Source organism: Pelobates fuscus, chromosome 4, assembly GCF_036172605.1.
Source record: "Pelobates fuscus isolate aPelFus1 chromosome 4, aPelFus1.pri, whole genome shotgun sequence".
In the NCBI taxonomy this organism is placed as follows: Eukaryota; Metazoa; Chordata; class Amphibia; order Anura; family Pelobatidae; genus Pelobates; species Pelobates fuscus.
In genome coordinates, this window is record NC_086320.1 from 209,249,062 (window position 1) to 209,271,556 (window position 22,495).

At 38.7% G+C, this 22,495-nt stretch overlaps 1 protein-coding gene across 1 annotated transcript in view; it reads left to right on the forward strand.

Moving 5' to 3' along the window:
- MOCOS (molybdenum cofactor sulfurase) overlaps positions 1-22,495 on the forward strand; it is a 560,804-nt gene that overhangs the window by 151,222 nt on the left and 387,087 nt on the right. The window contains exon 4 of the mRNA XM_063451877.1: positions 20,360-21,001. Within this exon, the coding sequence (XP_063307947.1) occupies positions 20,360-21,001 (642 nt within the window). The remainder of the gene's footprint in view (positions 1-20,359; positions 21,002-22,495) is intronic.

Consider the following 22,495-nt stretch of genomic DNA (forward strand, 5'->3'; position numbering starts at 1 on the left):
ACAATTTCGCCTATGGGCACTAGCCTAGTAAGTGGGGTCCCTCCAGCTTTTTATTTTTCAGCACTAAACTCGCCCTCTCTGCCCCTTAGAATGTCCAACGCCTCGGTGTTAGAAGACAATCTGTCGGTTACCAGCACCCCGCTCAGGTCGGGCACGCAGAGAACGCAACCAACCCCTCCAAGTCCAGCTTCCAGCTATCGCTCCTGGACTATCCCTAAGATTACCGCTGAACTTAAAAAGAGAAATATCCCTTATCCGGCTTCAGCTAGGAAGAATGAACTGTTTCGTTTATTGAACTCTACTGAGGATAACGAAAGGCCTGGCCCTAGTTCACAGGTTAACGTACTTAATAGCCTGGCTGAATTACACGCCATGATGGCCTCCCTAGTGTCCTCAGTTGCCACCATCAATAACAGATTGGATAACCTGGAAGCTAATAACGTTCCTTCAGTCCCCGAGATTCCAGGGCCGGTTGTCCAACCCACGCCCGCTCTAGGAGGTAACAGTGACCCTCCACCGGCTAGGAAAGTTTCCAACCTTATTAATCCTATTCACCTGATACCGCAGTCTCTCAGACGTGACATCATAGAGGGAAAGGATGTTAACTTGGCCTCGCTACTGATAGCGGCTCAAGACGTGGTTGAAAACAGGGCATACACGTTTGAGGACCTATCAGTAGTGATGAGGGCCAGGGACCCTAGGTTGAATAGGAAACTTAACATCCCTGAGTTTGTCTTGGCATTTGGCCTATACAGAGACGTTATCTGTACTGCTTTTCCCCTCCGCAGAGAGGAGCTAGATTTGTACCTTCACAAGGTGATAGAGCTGGCTTATAAGTACGGGGGCTTTGCCTTTTACGACTATCACAAGTCGTTCTCCGCTAGGTCAGCCGCTTCGTTGTCCCAGTATAATACAGTCACGGACTGGGGTCAGTTAGATACAGAATTGTTTCTTATGCATTTTGCAGGTCTCAAAACCCCTTCCTGTGCCATTTGCTCGTCTGCAGCTCACTCTATTAATTTCTGTCCTGAGAATGTAGCTATCCCCTCTACCAGCAACGCCAACTCCGATTTTCAGTCAACTTCCATCCAGAAGGAGATTAGAGATAAATTAGGCAGGCCAATAGTGTTCTTGGGAAAAGCTCAGGTCTGCAATAATTTTAATGCTGGGGGTTGTAGTTACAGTGCTTGTAGGCTGCTGCATGTGTGCTCGCTTTGTTTCAGGGCACATGCCAAGACGATGTGCCCTAACAAATTGTACCCTAAAAAGGCTTCTACTCCAATAAACATACCGAGTTTGCAACGTTACCTGGCTAATCATCCTTCTTTACATCTGGTGGAATTTCTCACGTCAGGGTTCACTCACAGGTTTCACACAGGCTTTGTCTCTCTCCCCTCAGGCATCCTGGAGTGCCCCAACCTTCAGTCAGCTCTCACAGACCCCGATACCCTACAAGTACTCTTACAGAAAGAAGTGGATAACGGCTTCATGATAGGCCCTTTCACTACTCCTCCTTTCTCCTCATGGAGGACTAACCCTCTAGGTATCGCCACTGGGAAGTTTAACAACAAAAAGAGGCTTATTATTGATTTTTCTGCACCACACGCCTCTCCCACACCTAGCCTGAATGCACTAATCCCGTCAGAAGATTTTTCTCTTCAGTACGCTAGAATCGATGATGCCATTCAGGCGATTATTAACTCCGGGAAGGCAGCCTGGTTAAGTAAGTCAGATATTACCAACGCCTTTAAGTTACTTCCCATCCATCAATCACTCTGGCATCTGCACGGAGTTAAGTGGCTAGACAACTACTATTTCGCTACCAGGCTTACTTTCGGCTCCAAAAGTAGCCCCAAGTTATTCGACCTATTCGCCGAAACCTTGACATGGCTTCTCCTTAACTTCTGCAGATGCCCAGTTGTTATACATTATTTAGATGACTTCCTCGCCATAGAACCTCACCACTGCACTCCACGCAGCCTTCATCTCTTGCTCACGCTCTTCAAAGATTTAGGTGTCCCCGTAGCCCAGGACAAAACTGAAGGTCCCAAAACCGAAATTACTTTTCTGGGGATTACACTCAATTCTGTCACCATGCACGCCAGCCTGCCCCAGGAGAAAGTAGACCGTATTCTATCTTACATTAGCACCTGCATGTCACTAGGCACTTGCACCAGGAAACAGCTACAGTCACTTTTAGGCTCACTTAATTTTGCCATGAGAATAATTCCACAGGGTAGGTCTTTCATTTCCAGGATCCTTTCACTTTTGCACGGTCTCCCTGACGATGACTCCACTACAACCCTAGACGAGTCAGCTACAGCTGACCTGAGAATGTGGCAGCTGTTCCTTTCCTCGTGGAACGGCAGGTCGCTGTTTGTTCCCCCCGTTTCCGACGATTCCCCAGTACTCTGGACTGACGCTTCAGGTGCCTTAGGATATGCGGCCATTTTTGGAGACGAGTGGCTATACGACTCCTGGCCGGTCGAAACCACGTCACTCGAGAGATTCAGTACCACCTCCTCTCTTTTTGAGATCTACCCTATCGTAGCAGCAGCTTACACGTGGGGGGTAGAGTGGAGGGGGCAGTCAGTCAGGTGTTTTTGTGACAACTTAGCTACCTGTAACATCATCAACAAGGGCCGCTCTCAGTCCCTCACGATCATGAACCTAGTCAGGAGACTCACTTGGCTAGCAGCTAATCTCCAGTTCTGCATATCCTGTGTTCACGTCCCAGGTATACAAAATACTGCCGCTGATGCTCTGTCACGCTTCAATTTGCAGGAGTTCTTCAGGCTACATCCTACAGCTTCCCAGCAACCCAGGGTACCTCCAAAGTTCGAAGACCTGGTAATGCATTAAGCTCTCTCCTACATCTGAGCGGCACGCTTGCTCAGGCGGGTTTATCCCTCAACACGAGGAAAGCCTATTACAGAGCATATGAACTGTTTATGTGTTTCATTCGTAATTACTGTGTAATAAATGTTTTTTCTGTTGAAACCATGGTTGCTTTCACAACTTTTTGCCACTTTTCTCTGAATCTATCTTACAACACAATCAAACTCTACTTAACGGGAATCCAACACTACATGTTAACCTCCTTTCCCAACAAGTCTCCTTTCCTATCTTCCTACCCTCTTAAAAGTGTCCTCAAAGGTGTTCATAACTTGTCAGTACACATACCCACTAAACGCCTTCCCATAGATAGTAAGCTGTTTAAGAACTTGTCCGATATAATCGACACATCCCCTTTCGAACATATCACAAACCTCGTTGTCAAATCAGCGGCTTATCTAGCCTTTTACGGTTTCTTGAGACCCAAAGAGTTCACCGTAGAGAGAGCCTCTGATTTCAGCTCGTGCCTCCAAAAGAAACACTTAGTTAAAAATCTAGATCACTACACTCTGTCCGTTACCCGCACCAAAACAAGCCAATCAGGCCCACCAGTGGAAATTAACTTTTATCCCACTTCAACCAAATGGTGTCCCGTTTGTGTATTGGATAAGCTAGTAGCAGCCCAAGCTAATTCCGCTCCCGATAGCCCACTTCTAGATATTCTAGGGAAACCCCTGACCACAAAAATTTTCATGCTTTACATACGCACCCTTTTACTCCGTTTGGGACAAAACCCACGGTCATTCTCGGGCCATTCTTTTCGCATTGGAGCAGCCACAGCTGCCTCAGGTAATCATGTACCGACACACATAATTAAAAACATGGGGAGGTGGAAATCATCCGCATACAACAGATACATTCCCAATCCAGAGAAAGAGATAAGGATGGCTTTCTGTGATATGACTAAATGATGTACCGCTTAATAAACGCATTTTGTTTTAAATGGTTATTATTTTTGCCCTCTTTTACAGGCCTAACCTTACGTCAGTTTCGGCACACCTCAACTGACTTGCTATTAAGGAACTACTTATTTTAAACCCTGTTTTCCTTACGTCCTCGGAATGTGCCGTACACAAATAGAAGGCTTGGCCTGTAATTGTGGGAGGCACTTAATTTCCCTATTTAAACCCAGTAAGCCCCTGCTTACCTGTCTTCGACGATCTCGGAAGTGCCCCTCCCACCGCACCCTCAATTTTATCATTTTCCTAGGTGGGCCCTCTTTTACAGGCCTAACCTTACGTCAGTTTCGGCACACCTCAACTGACTTGCTATTAAGGAACTACTTATTTTAAACCCTGTTTTCCTTACGTCCTCGGAATGTGCCGTACACAAATATATATATATATATATATATATATATATATGATATATATACACATGTATTATATCTATATATAATATATGTATATGTATCATATATATAATGTCATACTAAGTGTATTTTTATATTTATATATACGTATATTAATATAAAAATACACTTATATTTAAATTACACACAAATATATACAATATATATAATTACTATATATATGGTATATATATATATTATAAAATACAAATAATATGTTAATAAAAATAAATAACAAAAAATAAAAATTATTTTTAATAATTAAAAAAAAATATATATATGCAATTTTATTCTAACAGTATTTTGATATATATATATATATATTTTTATATCAAAATACACTTAGAATGTAATGATATATATATCTATGTATAAATAAGTAAATAAAAATAATACGAAATATACATATGTCCATATACATAATTACATAAATAATTTCAGAAATATACCCGTAGACGTCAAATATATAAATATGTATATATATTAAAATTCTACGTGCGTATTTATGTAATATTTTTACCTAATTAAGTAATTTTAATGATTGCAATTTGAGGGACCTGCCTGCCAACCCAGGCCGAAAGTCCAGAGAATTTAATTTGCTAGCACTGTGTTTAACCCTGTAACTTTCTATGACACCCTAAAACCTGTACATGGCGGTACTGTTTTACTCAGGAGACTTCGCTGAACACAAATATTAGTGTTTCAAAACAGTAAAACATATCACAGTGATGATATTGTCAGTGAAACTGAAGTTTTTTGCATTTTTCACACACAAACAGCTCTTTCACTGAGGATATTATTGCTGTGATACATTTTACTGTTCTGATACACTAATATTTGTGTTCAGCGAAGTCTCCTGAGTATAACAGTACCCCACATGTAGAGGTTTTATAGTGTTTGTGAAAGTTACAGGGTCAAATATAAGGCTTGATTTTACTTTTTTTTTTATTGCAATTTGTCGGATTGGTTAGATTGCCTTTGAGAGCATATGGTAGCCAAGGAATGAGAATTAGCCCCATGATGGCATACCATTTGCAAAAGAAGACAACCCAAGGTATTGCAAATGGGGTATGTTCAGCCTTTTTTAGTAGTCACTTAGTCACAAACACCGGCCAAAGTTAGCGTTTTTTGCATTTTTAACACACAAACAAATATAAATGCTAACTTTGGCCAGTGTTTGTGACTAGGTGGCTACTAAAAAAAACTGGACATACCCAATTTTGAATACCCTGGGTTGTCTACTTTAAAAAAAAAATATGTACATGTGGGGTGTTATTCAGAGACTTTTGACAGATAATAGTGTTACAATGTCACTATTGATAAATTTAAAATATATATATATTGAAACAGCAATTTCCTACTTGTATTTATAGGCCTATAACTTGCAAAAAAAAGCAATAAAGCATGTAAACACTGGGTGTTTTTAAACTCGGGACAACATTTTTAATCTATTTAGCAGTTTTTTTTCATTAGCTTTTGTAGATAAGTAAAATATTTTTCAAGTAAAAGTCCAAAAACATGTTTTTTTTTTAATTTTTCACCATATTTTATTATTTTTTTTAAATACAATATATGACATAATACAAATAATGGTATGTAAAGAAAGCCCCTTTTGTCCTGAAAAAAACAATATATAACTTGTATGGGGACCGTAAATGAGAGAGCGGAAAATTACAGCTAAACACAAACGCCACAAAAGTGTTAAAACTGCTCTGGTCCTTAACGTACAAACATCGCAAAAACAGGCCGGTCCTTAAGGGGTTAAACATTTCCCTTGAAAGCTTTCAGATTAACAAAAGTCTATGTCAGATACAGTCTGTCTCTTCACACTGGTGCAACAGATTCAAAATACTGTAACAATATACACGTCAGTGTGCACACTGAACTAAACATAACTGCACCCAAAAACAGTGAAACAATAGATAAAAAAAATAAAAATAAAACTAATATATACTTATAAGTTGGATGGCTTCTCTAAAGAATTTTACCTTCTTCCTATTATAATGCAGATAGGAGATTAACATTAAACAAACAGATATACAGCCACCCCTAAATAAATATAAAATAACATGCAATTGTGTAATTTAGTGTTCCTTTAAATGTCTCTGTACTTACCACCAGATACATGTTGTGCAGTATTTTCAATCTGTTCACCGTCTCCTTAATGGGCGCTTCCAAACTAGATGAATTTGACCTCCTGAGACAAAGGTTATAAAACTGGCTTTGAAAACTATGATTGTTCTCCTTTATTTTCAGATAATATATGCAAACTATGATTTATACTTTAGCTTTTATCAGACAGTAACATTAATTCATTAATCTTACAGGTGAGCTAGATATTATGTTCTTTAAAATTGAACTTCAGATGAGTTTCATAGAAGGTCACCGAGATTACACTGGAATAAAAACTGTGTGATAATGCTGTTTCTGGAGATTGAGATTTTGATGGTATAGGATTAAAATATTTTTTAAAAAAAAATCTCAAATCATGTACTAACCTTATTGTGTTATTATTGATGCATGTCCTGTTTCCCCAGCATGTCATGTTTCCCCAGGTCTCCCCATCAGCAGGACAGTCCTGATTTTTAGGGTTGTATCCCACTGTCCCAGGTTTGTTCCCTAGTGTCCTGCTTTCCAAGACTCCAAAGAACGGTTTCCAAAATGTGTCGAGCAAGCACATTCTTAGTCCCGCTCGTGATAGAGGAACAGTGCTGACTAGACAGTTTCTGGCAGACCCACCCCTGTATTTCTCAATTTACACTACGCTGGGGCGTATGTCTTTTACACGTGTTTGTCACAGTTGTTCCTGTAAAAAGATAGAAACACATAAAACAACAAGTAACAAATGGCGCTTAAAGGGACACTCCAGGCACCCAGACCACTTCTGCTCATTGGAGTGGTCTGGGTGCCAACTCCCACTACCCTTAACCCTGCAAGTGTAATTATTGCAGTTTTTTTTAAACTGCAATAATTACACTTGCAGGGTTAAGTCCTCCCCTAGTGGCTGTCTATTAGACAGCCACTAGAGGGAACTTCCTGCTTCATAGCACAGGTTTTCTGTGCTAGAGCGTCGCTGGACGTCCTCACACTGTGTGAGGACCTCCAGCGTCGCTCTATTCCCCATAGGGAAGCATTGAAATTAATTTTCAATGCTTTCCTATGGGGTGCGCTAATGCGCATGCGCAGCATTGCCGCGCATGCGCATTATGTCTCCTCGGCCGGCGGGCGAGATCAGTCTCGCCCACCGGCCGACGTAAGCAGAAGGAGGAGCGGCGGGGGAGGAGGAAGCAGCGACGTGGGACCTGTCGCTGCCTCTGGTAAGTCCCTGAAGGGATTTTCCCCCCTTCAGCAACTGGGGATTGGGGGGTGGGAGGGAGAGGGACCCTCCAGTGCCAGGAAAACGGATTGTTTTCCTGGCACTGGAGTTTCCCTTTAAAAAATCTCCAGACAAATTTCTTATACAATGTGCAAAATGTGCAAAAAAGCAGCCGCTAAAGTGCAAATAGCTCCCTATGTATACACTCCAATAAATAAAAAATAAAAAAAATTGATGTGCTGTGTCTTTAAGACTAACATAAAATTAGAAATGGTGTAAACACACTTACTTATTTTAAAACCATCAAAGTGTATATGAATCACTAAAGTGATCTTGTGCAAAACCTGATATGGTCTCAGTATTGTGAGGTACCTCTGCCAAAGTCCATATAGTGAAAAATTAAACCACTTACAATAAACAAGTAGTTAAATTTAAAACTGTAGGCACCTATGTATCCTCCACTTCAGCTCAAAGACAAAAACAGAGAAAGATACCTAGTATAAATCTGTATATAAAAAGTGTAAATACTGAAATACTATTATGGAACACCTCTCAGTCCGCCGTAGGCTGCAGGACTTTGGGCTTTCTGACATCCAACAGGAGCACTTTCTGGAGGCAGGGTTTGTGTCCGAACCACGTGATGAAGTGACGTAACGTGGCGTGTGCGTGATGACACATTTTGCCAATCTGCTCCCTCAGCCTGTAAACAGATACTCCACAAGTGATTGTGGTACTTGGGCACAATCCCACAGTTTAGTGCTTAATTATTTTCAGGTCCCTATATGCCCGCAGCCTGCCAACCTCTGACAAAAATGGCTAAGGTGGAGTAAAACTCTGCCTTATGCTCTACCAAATCATACCAGTTATAGTGGGCAGTGATAGACTTAAGAGTGCTCAACTGATGCTCTCAGCCTACCCACTATTGCTGGCATGACTAAATGTGAAATAAAACTCTGCTTTGGCCATTTTGTCAGAGGGGTTCAGCTGCAGGTATCCAGAAATTTTGATTCCCTGTTAACCCATTTAAAAATTGTTTAACATTGAACTGTGGGATGGCATCTGGGTACTGTGTATTATAACCAATTCAGTTATTGAAGTGGTTATGGTATGTATAATTTACATTTTATGAGATATCTACAGCATCCTGAAATAATCATATCCCCTAATGAAACTGTTTTTTTTTGTTTTGTTTTTTTTATTTCATTGCCAGACAGTCATGTATTTAGTGGGGGAAAAAATAGAGGTAAGGGCTGTGCCAATTCTTACAACAAAATATAATGAGCCATGAAAATCCCAACACATAAAGTAGATATAAAAAGATTCCAAAGGGCTGTGTTTGAATCATGCTGGCTCTGCCCCTGATCTGCCTCCTTGTGTCTCAGCCAATCCTATGGGGAAGGATCTTACTCAGATCAAATATAGAATAAAGTGCTTAATCGGGAGTAATATCCTCAGTGTCTTTATCCGGATGAATCCACTCATATGAAAGACAAAAACCAGATACAAAGAACTAATAGTGCAATATGAATGGTCCAATATATATGTAGATGAAACAAATGGAAATAAACTCACATTTAGTAGAGCTATAGCTAGCTCTAGTATAAAGAGCGTACAGCGTTATAATCCCCGCTTATGGGATATGTTGTGAGTTTCTTCCGTCTGGGGTATGGTCCACACTCGGGAAAAGGGTAAAAAGAGTCAACTAATAGTGCTCACCGAATAAAAGCAACAGTATATAAAATAATTGCTAGTTGCCTGTTTTGGGAAGATTCTTTGTTTACAATTTTCATTAGCTGACCTGATAATTAACCGGGAAAACTTCTCATTCCTTTAACCCCTTAAGGACTTAGGACGGTTCAGGACCGTCATCGGCATTTTTGTGTTGCCGACCGATGACGGTCCTGAACCGTCCTAACTTTAAGATGTACTCACTCGATCGCCGTCGTTCCCCCGGCGGCGATCGGCGGTGCTCCCGTTGTGGGGAGACTGCCTGCAGCCCAGACAGTCTCCCCATGGCGAATTAGGACCCCTGGGGCCATGTGATCGCTCAACAGGGCGACCACATGGTCACAATAGGTGTCCATGTTTCTGCCTGCAGGGGTGATGTAGATTAATTTAGAAATAAACAAATATGTTTAAATGTCTATCTGTTCCTGTCCAAATCTGAGATGATTAAATTGCGTATACGCAGAAGTAAGCTCACACTGACACATGGAGTTCAGGTTAAAAGCACTTCAGAAAATGTAATGCCATCTAGTTGGAAAACAGTTATGCAGACCTTTTTAAAGGCAAAATGACATCATCATTGAATATCAGATAATAACAAATAAACATAATTAATTGGATTAAATGTTATGTGACTATATCAGTGTCCACCCATCAATATTATTAATTGGCTCAGGGATTTGAGTGACTAGCTAGGTGTCCTCCCACCGGGAGGTGGTAGGTTTACTCGGTGGAAAGGGGGGCTTGAGCGTCATTTTACACAGTCAGTGATGTCAGTCTCATGATCAGGTGCAAGGTTCTTTTATGAATAGAACATTTCATTAGTACAGTGTTCTCATGGCCTTGGCTCTGGCCTTGGTTATACTTTGTTGCATGTTACAGGAGATTCAATAATTCCGGAGTCAGCTATGTCTTTATAGAAAATACAGTCTCTGTTCATTGTATTAAATGTACTGGGAAATTCTGTCATGTAATGTAGTTTAAGATGGAGAATCTGTCAGGTAATGAGGACAAAATGGAGGGTTTGTCACAGTGTGAGGTTAAAATGGAGTTAGTACAATAATTCAGTACAAGTTCAATAAAGATTTTTAATAATTCTACATCAGTCCCCCCTATGAAATGTTAAATTCTAAAAGATAAACTTTATTGCTTAGTTTCAGAAGACAGGTTAGCCCAAAGGCACAAAACCCTATGAAGTAACGGTTCTTAAAGTCTTCTTAGTTCTTCAGAGGGACATCATAAATAGACAAGCTTACATTACCATATGGACCTGTGTTATCTGGAATATAGGCACAACAAGTCATGGTGACAGGTAAACGTTGTTGGTTGCAATAGATATAATAAATGCAAATCAAAATATTATTATTATTATTAGCAGTGACCGTTGGGAAAATGGACTCAAACTTTCCTTTTACTGCAAAATCATCTGGTACCCCCCTTGGCACACCTATGGCATCAATATATATATATATATATATATATATATATATATATGTGTCAAACTTTCCCTTTAGAGGGGTGCTCCTCTTTATGTTCTGAAGCATGAATGTGGTGTGTCAAGAGTACCTTGTCATGTATTATGTGTATGGACATAATAACCTTGGCTAGGGCGCATTTGCTTATGCATTGTAGTATTAAACCTGTCCCACGCTACATCAGCGTAGGTGGACTCGGATCATTTAGTCAATATTAATATCACCACAAACTCAGGATGGGCAAATAATCCTGAGGGAGCTTGGCGTTTGGATCTCTTTAGCTTCACGAGGTCTCCTTTTGGGGTCCTCGGCTTTCCATCGATGGCAGGTGGTCAGGCATTATTATGGCCATCAAACACCTACTTGCTGGTATCTTTTTATTTAACAAGTCATTTTTTCTTTAGAGTCAAAAGTGTGTCAAAATCAACAAATGTCACTTCTCATGTTGCAGAGAGAGAGAGAGTCTTGAATCTGGAACAATGAATCCACTGAGTGATCTCTGCAACTTTCACAATGCACTACTGGGTATATGGTCTTGGTTGTCACATTGATGACCGGCTAGGCTTCTGGCCATCCTGACAAAATGTCTATTATAACTAGTGCATATTTGACCCAGTAGCTCTTTGTCACCTGGATTCTTGAAAGGGATATTGAGAGTTAGCTAGGTGCTTAGGAGTATTTAGAGATCAAAGAGTTCATGAGGGTCTTGGATAGGTATAAAGTTCCATGGGCTCACTGCCCAGTACATATTTTTGGGTAAACAGAGCTTGAGAGTGTTGGAGTACAGCCCGTCTTCAAGGGTTGCCCCTTTCTGTTTTTCCAGCTTTGTATTTCTTCAGGGTCAGCAGCTGCTTGTCATTCTTTCAGAAGTTTGAAATCTGTGGGTAGGATCTACATGGTGAGTATAGAAGTTTCTTTAGCGGACACCCTTCTGTCCACTTCCCTTGGTGCACTTGTGGCTTGGTTGGCAGCTTTTGGTCAGCTGAGTGGTGCTTCTTATCTTCCAGATTGATCCAAAATAATGTGCTGCACCCAGGGCATATCTTGAGTCAGTGTAGATATTGGCATGTCTTCCTTCAGGCATTTTGTATGCCACTGAGAAGGCTGTCAATTCAGCGTCTTGAGCAGATGTGGGTGAGGAAAGTGAAGATGCTTGACGTACCTGATCTTCTTTAGCAACAGCAAATCCAGTATGGTACCTTTCCTCTTTATCCGCAAACAGAGTGGAGTCAGGATCTGGTAAAGCTACTGCATGCTCTGTTGAAAGGTGTCTTGTTTCTTCTTTCATCTGTTCAAAGCAACCATGAGGAGCAGTAGAAAAGGTTTCCTCACCTATTTCTGTGTGAGATTGGGGGGTATTTGTCTTTCTATTCACAGTTCTCTTGCTGACCCCCCTCTGTAGAGATTTGTGAATTGATTGTTCATGTCTTGTTCTAATGAGTCAGGTTCCTTTCATGAGATTTCTGGGGACTTAGTGAAGAAAAAACATGAGGGACAGCCACCTCCCTTACAGGTGTCTTACTTCCATGGGAATCTGGGTCAGGACCGCACTATTTCCTTGAGAGTGCCCAAAACATTTCTTTCATTTCTGAATAATTTTCCGTTAGTGTGGTATTCCCCCCTGGGAAGTGGCGGAAGAGTGGCCAGAGCAACTTTTCTTCAAAATATAATGTCAGGTAGAGGCAGAGTTGTCTATGAGCGGAGGAAATTGGTGAGGAATAAGAAGGGAGGAAGCATATAAAGGATATAGATATGGTGGTGGGGAGATGGAAGAATGAGTAGTGGATAGAGTGAGAGGGAAGAAGGTGGAGTAGGAGGAGGAGAAGGTGGAGTAGAGGGAGGAGTAGGAGGAGGAGAAGGAGGAATAGAGGAGAAGTAGGAGGAGAGAGGAGAAGGTGGAGTAGAAGGAGAAAGTGGAGTAGAGGGAGGAGTAAGAGGAGGAGAAGGAAAAATAGAGGGAGGAGTAGGAAGAGGAGGAAGGAGTAGGAGGAGTAGAGGAGAAGTAGGAGGAAAGAGGAGAAGGTGGAGTAGAGGGAGGAGTAGGAGGAGGAGTAGAGGAGAAGTAGGAGGAGAGAGGAGAAGGTGGAGTAGAGGGAGGAGTAGGAGGAGAAAGTGGAGTAGAGGGAGGAGTAGGAAGAAGAAGGAGGAGTAGGAGGAGGAGAAGGTGGAGTAGAGGGAGGAGTAGGAGGAGGAGAAGAGGAGAAGTAGGAGGAGAGAGGAGAAGGTGGAGTAGAGGGAGGGGTAGGAGGAGAAAGTGGAGTAGAGGGAGGAGTAGGAAGAAGAAGGAGGAGTAAGAGCAGGAAGTAGGAGGAGGAGAAGGTGGAGTAAAGGGAGGAGTAGGAGGAGGAGAATAGGAGAAGTAGGAGGAGAGAGGAGAAGGTGGAGTAGAGGGAGGGGTAGTAGGAGAAAGTGGGGGACTGTAGATGAAGGGGAGGGATCGGTGGGAGGAATAAGCGGGGGTGGGCAGGTAAGGGAGCAGACAGGTGATGTAGCAATGGAGGATACATCAGAAATCAAGACTAGGTAGAAATGCAATGGAGGCTGCAAATAGCCCATGTACAACAACTATTAACTGGCCCTATGCTTTCCCTAGAGAAAAATAATAAAAGGCTAACATGCTCATCTTGTCTCCACAAGCCTCAAACGTTTCACTCCGTGGGTGTCCCGCAGCGGCTAGCCCACCACATCTCCCACACCAGACTTGTGCCCGTGGAGACAGACGCTATCCCTGACTCTCGTTCTTTATTTTATTAATTTATATCTAACATCTCAAAATGTAATTCCTACTTATATCACAAATATACATTATCACAATTTTATGTCTCGCAAATGGGATAAAATTTATTCTACTCTTCACTGATAATGTATATTTAAAACATACAAAATAGACAAATAACATTGTCTTCTGCAAAATAAATGAAAAAGATAATGGAGATTTTGTTAAGCATTGTTAAACAGCTATACCTTAATTCACATTTCTTGTTCTCCAGTTTCTGGCTGTTAATGACAATGTACAATGTAATAGAGCAGCAGGGAATGCTAGCAGAATGCTTGGTTGCATAGGGAGAGGTATTAGCAGTAGGAAGAGGGAAATGCTCATGCCATTGTACAGAACACTGGTGAGACCTCACTTAGAGTACTGGATACAGTACTGGAGACCCTATCTTCAGAAGGATATGAATACCTTAGAGAGAGTTCAAAGAAGGGCTACTAAACTGGTTCATGGATTGCAGGGTAAAATTCACCAGGAAAGGTTAAAGGATCTTGACAGGTATAGCTTGGTGAAAAGACGAGACAGGGGAAATATGATAAAAGCATTTTAAATACATACAGGGAAACAACACAGTAAAAGTGGAGACTATATTTAAAAGAAGGAAAACTACCATAACAAGAGGACATAGTCTCAAAAATAGAGGGACCAAGGTTTAAAAATAATGTCAGGAAGCATTACATTACTGAGAGTGTAGTGGATGCATGGAATAGTCTTCCAACTGTAGTGGTAGAGGTTAACTCAGTAGAAGAGTTTAAGCATGCGTGGGATAGGCATAAGGCTAAGCACTCGCTGCTAGTAACAGATCTAGAATTAATATACTATAATGCCCAAAGTCTCAATTCCTATGCATATGCAATAATAAAATATCTGGGCTTACAACAAAAATTATGTTAGTCAGTCTTTAAACTTGGCTTATTCATTTGTTAATAGTTATGCTTATAATGTTAACTGGTTCCTTTTCAATTCGATCAAAACATTTTGAAAGCAATCCCTAATTGTATTACCATTTGTTCAAGAAATCTTGGTTTATTAGAACTTTCTTTTAGTAAATGTTCTTTAAGATAACCCCTCTTCCAGCATGTTATCAATCTTTGTACACAAAGTTAAAACACACTTGTTACTTATACGTGAAACGATAGACATATATATTCTATGTACATATTAACCATTACTTGTCACAGACACTTTCCTGATATAGGGAAACTAATAGTAGGATAATTTTAGTAATTGTAATTTTTTTGTTCATAATATATGGGAATTAAGGAAGACAGCATGTCTTAGGATAGGATGAGCGTGGTAGAAGTAGATCTCGTCAGCCTTGGATGGCCAGAATTGACACGATATATGGGCGGATATGACTTCACTAAGGGCAGAGTGAGGGCAGGAGGAGGCGTGGGTACTAAGGACAACCTTCTTTTGTTCTAGGGGCCATTTTCTTTTAGGGCATTTCAGCTTGCAGTAGCTTTACACTAAATTATAGCTCAATACATTTAACAGCCCGTGAAGCTTTGGAATAACATGGTGCAAAAAATAAACTCACGGGATGCAACCAACCTCCCCCATCATTCACCAGCTAATCACTCAACACGTCCAAATACATATACAACACCACGGAACCTGCTGGCGTCGCACAAATGGCAGCAGCAACAACACACAAACCCTAGAAACCTCCTATACGACACATCACTCCTATGTAAGTAGCAAAATACACAATTAGAATATTTCCGAGCAAAAATTCCATTGCTAAGTTCTTAATAACTCTACGGAACACAAATCTGAATCGCACTGAGTCCCAAACACGCCCCCCCTCCTCCTCCCTCCCCTGTCTCACAGAAGGCAAAAAGGGAGGGGTAGGAGAGGGGGGACTATCTGCAGGGGGACTGTCTGCAACTGTAAAATCATAAAAATAAAATAAAATTAATGTTAATAAAAAATAATAATAATTATATATGTGTATATATATATATTATAAAATACAAATAATAAGTAAATTAAATTACATTTTTTTAAAATAATACAAAATTAAAAATATATATATATATATCTATATGAAATTTTATTCTAACTGTATTTTGATATTAAAATATATACATTTATATCAAAATACACTTAGAATGAAATTGTATATATATCTATGTATATATAAATAAATACAAATAATACGAAATAATACGAAATATACAAAATTACATAAATAATTATATAAATATACACGTAGACTTCAAATATATAAATGTGCATATATATTTAAATTCTACGTGTGTATTTATGTAATATTTTTACATAATTAAATACATTTATTAATTGCAATTTGAGGGACCTGCCTGCCAACCCAGGCCGAAATTGCAGAGAATTAAATTTTCTAGCACTGTATTTTACCCTGTAACTTTCTATGACACCCTACAACCTGTACATAGGGGGTACCGTTTTACTCGGGAGACTTTGCTGAACACAAATATTAGTGATTCCAAACAGTAAAACCTATCACAGCAATGATATTGTCAGTGAAAGTTACTTTTTTCAAATTTTTCACACACAAACAGCACTTTTACTGATGATATCATTGTTGTGCTACTTTTTCCTGTTTTGAAACACTAATATTTGTGTTCAGCAAAGTCTCCCGAGTTTAACAGTACCCCCATGTACAGATTTTATAGCGTTTTTTAAAGTTACAGAGTCAAATATATAGGTCAAATATTTTTACATTGAAAATGGCCAGGTTGGTTACGTTGCCTTTGAGAGCGTATGGTAGCCCAGGAATGAGAATTACCCCCATGATGGCATACCATTTGCAAAAGAAGACAACCCAAGGTATTGCAAATGGGGTATGTCCAGTCTTTTTTAGTAGCCACTTAGTCACAAACACTGGCCAAAATTTGCGTTCAATTTAGTTTTTTACTTTTTCACACACAAACAAATATGAACGCTAACTTTGGCCAGTGTTTGCGACTAGGTGGCTACTAAAAAAGACTGGACATACCACGTATTGAATACCCTGGGTTGTCTACTTTAAAAAAAATATGTACATGTGGGGTGTTATTCAGAGACTTTTGACAGATAATAGTGTTACAATGTCACTATTGATAAATTTGAAAAAAAATATGTTTTGAAACCACAATATCCTACTTGTACCTATAGCCCTATAACTTGTAAAAAAAAAAAAGCAAAAAAGCATGTAAACACTGGGTATTTTTAAACTCAGGACAAAATTTTTAATCTATTTAGCAGTTTTTTTTCATTCGCTTTTGTAGATGAGTAAAAGATTTTTCACATAAAAGTCAAAAAAACATGTATTTTTTTCAATTTTTCATCATATTTTTTCATTTTTAAAAAATTAAATGACATGAGATTATATAAATAATGGTATGTAAAGAAAGCCCCTTTTGTCCTGAAAAAAACAATATATAATTTGTATGGGAACAGTAAATGAGAGAGCGGGAAATTACAACTAAACACAAACACCACAAAAGTGTAAAAAGATGCCTGGTCGCAAATGTACAACATCGCAAAAACAGTCCGGTCCTTAAGGGGTTAAGGGGTTAATATAGTGGTATGATTTTAGTCAGTTGACTATTTGCTTTAAGGTTTTTTTTTTACTCTCCTAATGTAGTCGACCACAATATATTTCTAGTCTCCTGATCATTCTTTTATTACTTGAAACTATATTTCAATCTTATAATTATATTCTATTTTAGTTGTGTAACAACGGAATGAATATAAAATATATTTTAAGAAACTTGATCATCAGAAGAGGATTTTTACTTTTTGGTTTGTTGCAACATGCATCCTTCCATCCCTCTTGCCCACGTGTTGGTGGTTTGGGAGTTTGCCGTACACCGTCTAGTTTACAAAACCGAAATGTGCATAAACTGATTCCATCAAGTTTATGTATATTACCTGCCTATTAAGTAGTTCTTATCTCAGGTGGCGAGTGAAACTGAGAGCAAAGGCTTAACTATGTGTATCATAAACCACTACTGCAAATGTTTTAAGAGAAGACTGGCGCCATGTTTCATTGATAAGAATAACAATATATACAATATAGTCACTTTGTGTATTATTTTGTAAGAATAACTGTAGGTTAATAGATCTTTTTAGCAAATCTATTGGCTTACCCTTGCTCCTTGGGACAAGTTCTCTTTGGTCTGAAGCACCACATATTTGCTAATATCATGCACAATTTGGAGGTCTGAAACTGTCCATTAGTGTATCCTTGAGAGGGCTCACATGTGATGTCCATATTTGTGAAACATATACAAATTCTTGATTTAGTAGCACATTTATTTTTTTGGCCAGGTAAATTGTGCTCCCAACCAAAAATGACACAAAGATCCTGGGTAAGCTTTAGATGTAGAGGTATGTACTTCTATACTTACACACAGACCATAATACCTGCATTTGTAAAATGTTACAAAAAAAATAAAACAATAAGCGTTATGACCGTTTTCCTTTATGGTATATGAAGAAAACCCTTAGACCAGAATAACCTTTTGGACTAGTTGTCATTATACAGGTGTGTATCAACTATCTTCTGCTTTTACCAGGTTTATTCTCTTACACACACATTATATTTAAAAATATATATACATATGTTTGGGTACAGGATTAATGTGTGGCTTGCCATGATGCAGTGTGTTCATTTAAAATATACATTTTTTGAACACATAGGGCAATCTTTTTTTTTTTTTTTTTTTCTGTTACGGCCAAGATTCCCAAAGAATAGAAATTTCATTAACTCAGTATAAATTGGTGCTTTAAAAAAAAAAAAAAAAAAGATAATATTATTACATATTGGTATTTACTGTAAATGAAACATGTACTGCTCTGTTTAGGATCCACATCTGAAAAGGTGTATAATGAATTTATTTATCTCTGTACAACAAGCCTATGTATGTGCATAGACTGAATGCTGCATGCTCTGTAAAGCAAATGACTGCATGTGTTAAGAGGATACTAATGTATATCTGGCATGAAAGCCACATTGTTATATAACAGGTTGTGACCCTATATAGAATGCTTTAAATTCATGCATGCCATATTATATTATTAATAAAAGAAGGTAGGTTTTTGTGGGTCATGCTTTCACTCTCTACCATAGACAGAGATTCTAAACAATTCAGCATATTTCTCAACAGGGGAACGATGCTGACATTATTTTTGTGCTAGGATTATTCACAGTTCCTCCATTGGCGCATCTATTTCTGACTATGTGATTTTAGACCTTTATCATTAGCCTGGAGACAATCACGAAAATGCCAGCATGGAGTCGCCAGTTAATTGATTTGCTTAACATTGCCAGCTGCTGCTCCGGTATCTTTTATTTCATTATATTGCAGCAGTCAAAATAATCCCTGTATTTTAATAGAAAGACAGCCAGATGTCCCGGTGTTTAAATTATGTAGTCCATGATGCAATATTAATATATCTACATTAAAATATTGCAGCTACTTTTAAATACTGCACACTTTTTTTAGATGTATGCTCTGCAAGCCTCCGTATGGCATATTCAATCATTTACAGGTATTAGAGAATATAACATGAAATCTAGAATTGGGAATCACAAATAAAATTATAATGCGGATACCAAATACAGCACATCGATGTGTGATTTTAAAAATGTATACATTTACCGGAGTATAAAAATAACAGTTGGATGAATTTAAATATCAGGTGCTTCCATGTATAAATCTGTATAAAGGAAGACATTTTCTTGGAGCACTAAATAATTGAGAAGAGTACTCAACGCTGCAATATATATAATAATAAAAAAAAAAAAAAAAATGAAAGAAGAAAAACAGGCTTTAACACTCACGGGACCAAGGGATAATGGGCTGGTGGGTAGTAAATATTCAACAGTGATAACTACACTGCATTAACTAACAAGCACATTCACAGATCCTGGCTGAACATTCTTCAGTCACTTTAATTTTACCTATTTTTTTTTCTTGTAATTTAGTTTTTTCAAAATGGTACTTATGGGATGCAAAAGCGTTTTTGAGAGTAAGGAAATAGGCTCATATATGTTATTGCGTATGTCGTCAAGTATGCCTTTTTATTTTTATAAAAATGGCAGGTAGAACAATCAAAATCACAACCAACCCAAATATGATACAGTTTAATATAAAAGAACAACTCACCGCCAGAATACGCTAAAATGTGTAATTGAACATGGGTATTATGTGCAAACATTTTCCTTATGTACTAGATAAGAGACACTATAAAGGTAACCCATGGTGGGATGAATGGGGTCCTGAAAAAGGGACACTATAGGCACTCAGACCCAGTCCCAGCACCCTTAACCCTGGAAAGGTAATTATTGCAGTTGCAGTGCTGCAATGCTTTCCTATGGGGTTTTGCTTGATGCTTTCCTATGGGGTTTTGCTTGATGCTAAACATCATCATGCAGAGCGTAAGACTATCCAGCGTCAGGCGACCAAAAGTCACCTAACCACTAGAAAGTTCTTCAGTCTCAGAAACTGCAATTCACCCAGTTCACCCAGACCAATTCAATAAGCTAAAGTGGTCTGGGTGTCTATAGTGTCCCTTTAATACTTTTTTATTTTATTTTTGGAAACACAATTTCAATATCTAGGTTGTGCAGCTTCTTATGTTTATACCTAACAGGTAGATATGTTGCATCTTTCCTGTGCAAATAGTCATCTTGAGGCACTGATTGGCAATTTCCCTAATGCATTACACATGTTTCAGCAGTAGGAAAGAACAAGTTAAAGGGCCCAGTATCATGGGGTGATCAGATCAACCAAACTCTAACCAATTATACAATCCCATTATTAATCACTGATAAACTTGTTCTTCTTTTGCAGGATATTGCAACAGTTTAACACAACTGCCGATCATTACAATGTCATCTTTACTTCCGGAAGTACAGATGGACTTAAACTGGTAGCAGAGGCATTTCCTTGGACATCTGCACACTCAGAAGAATGCAGCAGTAGCTTCTGTTTCTTGACTGACAATCACACCTCAGTAATCGGTATGAGAGGCGTGACAAAATTACTAAATGTGTCCTCTATTCCCGTTACACCAGAGGAATTGGTCTTATTGGAAAGTCAAGCATCAGTAGCTGAAAATCAAAATCATGGGGTATCGCATCTCTTCTGCTATCCAGCACTGAGCAATTTTTCAGGTACAAAATATCCTCTCACTTGGATAGAAAAGATTCAGTCAAGAAAAATGCTTCTACTAAACAAGCCGGGTAGATGGTTTGTGTTACTTGATGCAGCATCTTATGTCAGTACATCACCGCTTGACTTGAGTATGTATCAACCAGATTTCGTCACCATTTCGTTTTATAAAATCTTTGGGTTTCCTACTGGCTTGGGCGCCTTACTGATATCAAATCGCATTGGCCATCTTTTGAGGAAACACTATTTTGGAGGAGGAACAGCAGCAGCTTATCTCTCTGGAGAGGACTTCTACATTCCAAGAGGATCTATAGTGGAAAGGTAGCCCTCTGTCTTTTATTGCCATATACTGGGTGTCTATATATGTGTATAGTTAAGATTTGTCTCACATGTTTATTCAGTACACCGAAAGTTTAAAATTCAAATGTCAAAATGTAGGTTGAAAAAAAAAGCCAATCTGGAACAATTATCATAACCAGATATAGGGTAAGCTTTCCAAATTATTTAATATTTTTGGATATGTTTTTAAAACTATTTTTCAACTTATTAAACTATCATAACATCTCATATATAAAAAAATATATATTACTATGTGAATATTACAAGTTATTTTTTTCTCATTAGTTTAAATGTTTTTAAAAGTTTATCCAAAAATATAAAGTCATTTTGTAACCGGATCCAACAATATTAAATTGAAGCCACAGTCACAGCTTGATTATATAAGCAAAATGTTGTTTTTATTCAGATATTGATACAATTCAGAAATTAAGGAATAACCTCAATACTTACAATTTCTAAAAAAGCCTATTTAAAATATCGTATATCTGTGTATAACCTTTTGGTTGTGTGCATTAGTTCTGTTATTCATTTTTATGATTGTAAGTATGATGAAGTCTGCAGGCTCTTCTTGGTTCTAGATGGAAAAAGTTGACATTGACGGGCAAATATTTCAGTATGCAGATGCCTCAACTCCTGTAGGCAAACTATGAAACCAAGCCCTTGACTAGAGTGAGATGAAACCTGTCCACTCAATAGTGGTTTGTCATTGAAACTTTTCAGATTTCTAAGTATCATTGGAAAAGTTACTCATTGTTTAATGAGTTTGGTTGTTTTCTTGTACCAGTTTATACATCTAAATCAAAACAACTTTAGCTGAATAAAACAGTTCTTGCAGTCTCCCTGCTCAATTCTCAGCCACTAGGAGTTAAATCATTTTGTATATGTGGCCCTAGCCATACCTCCTCTGCATGTGACCTACACAATCTCCCTACATACCTCCTAATTTTTAAACTTGTATTATCTTTATTACAGTCTGTTCAAATTAGAATTTGTTATCCCATGGTCTGTTAATAGCCTTCTGGAGCCTGCAGATATCTTGTGTGTCACTAAACTTAATTTAACAAAGCAGGGGACAAAACAAAGGTAATTTAACAATCTGAAAATACGATCTGCTCTACCCCTCATCCTACCACTGGACATCCAAGAAATGCTTTACACACTAAAGTGAGTAACTGTTTATTGGTTTTCATTAAGGAGGGTACAGAATAAAAGAAGGGGATGGGGGAAAAGAGGCATCATCATACATTTCAACGTTACATGTTGCAAGTTACAAGTGACATTACACCATAGAGAATGCTCAGATCTCTGACATGGTGATATATTACAGCATGGCAAACATCACTCATATGATGTCTACGCAGAAATTGCCCAGCCTGATTAATTCTGAGTGCCATAGGATGGGTTGGGTTCCTGGCTGAAGTACGCACTGGAGTTATAACTCCGTATCCCTGGTTAGGGTTTTGACTGTGGGTTGTG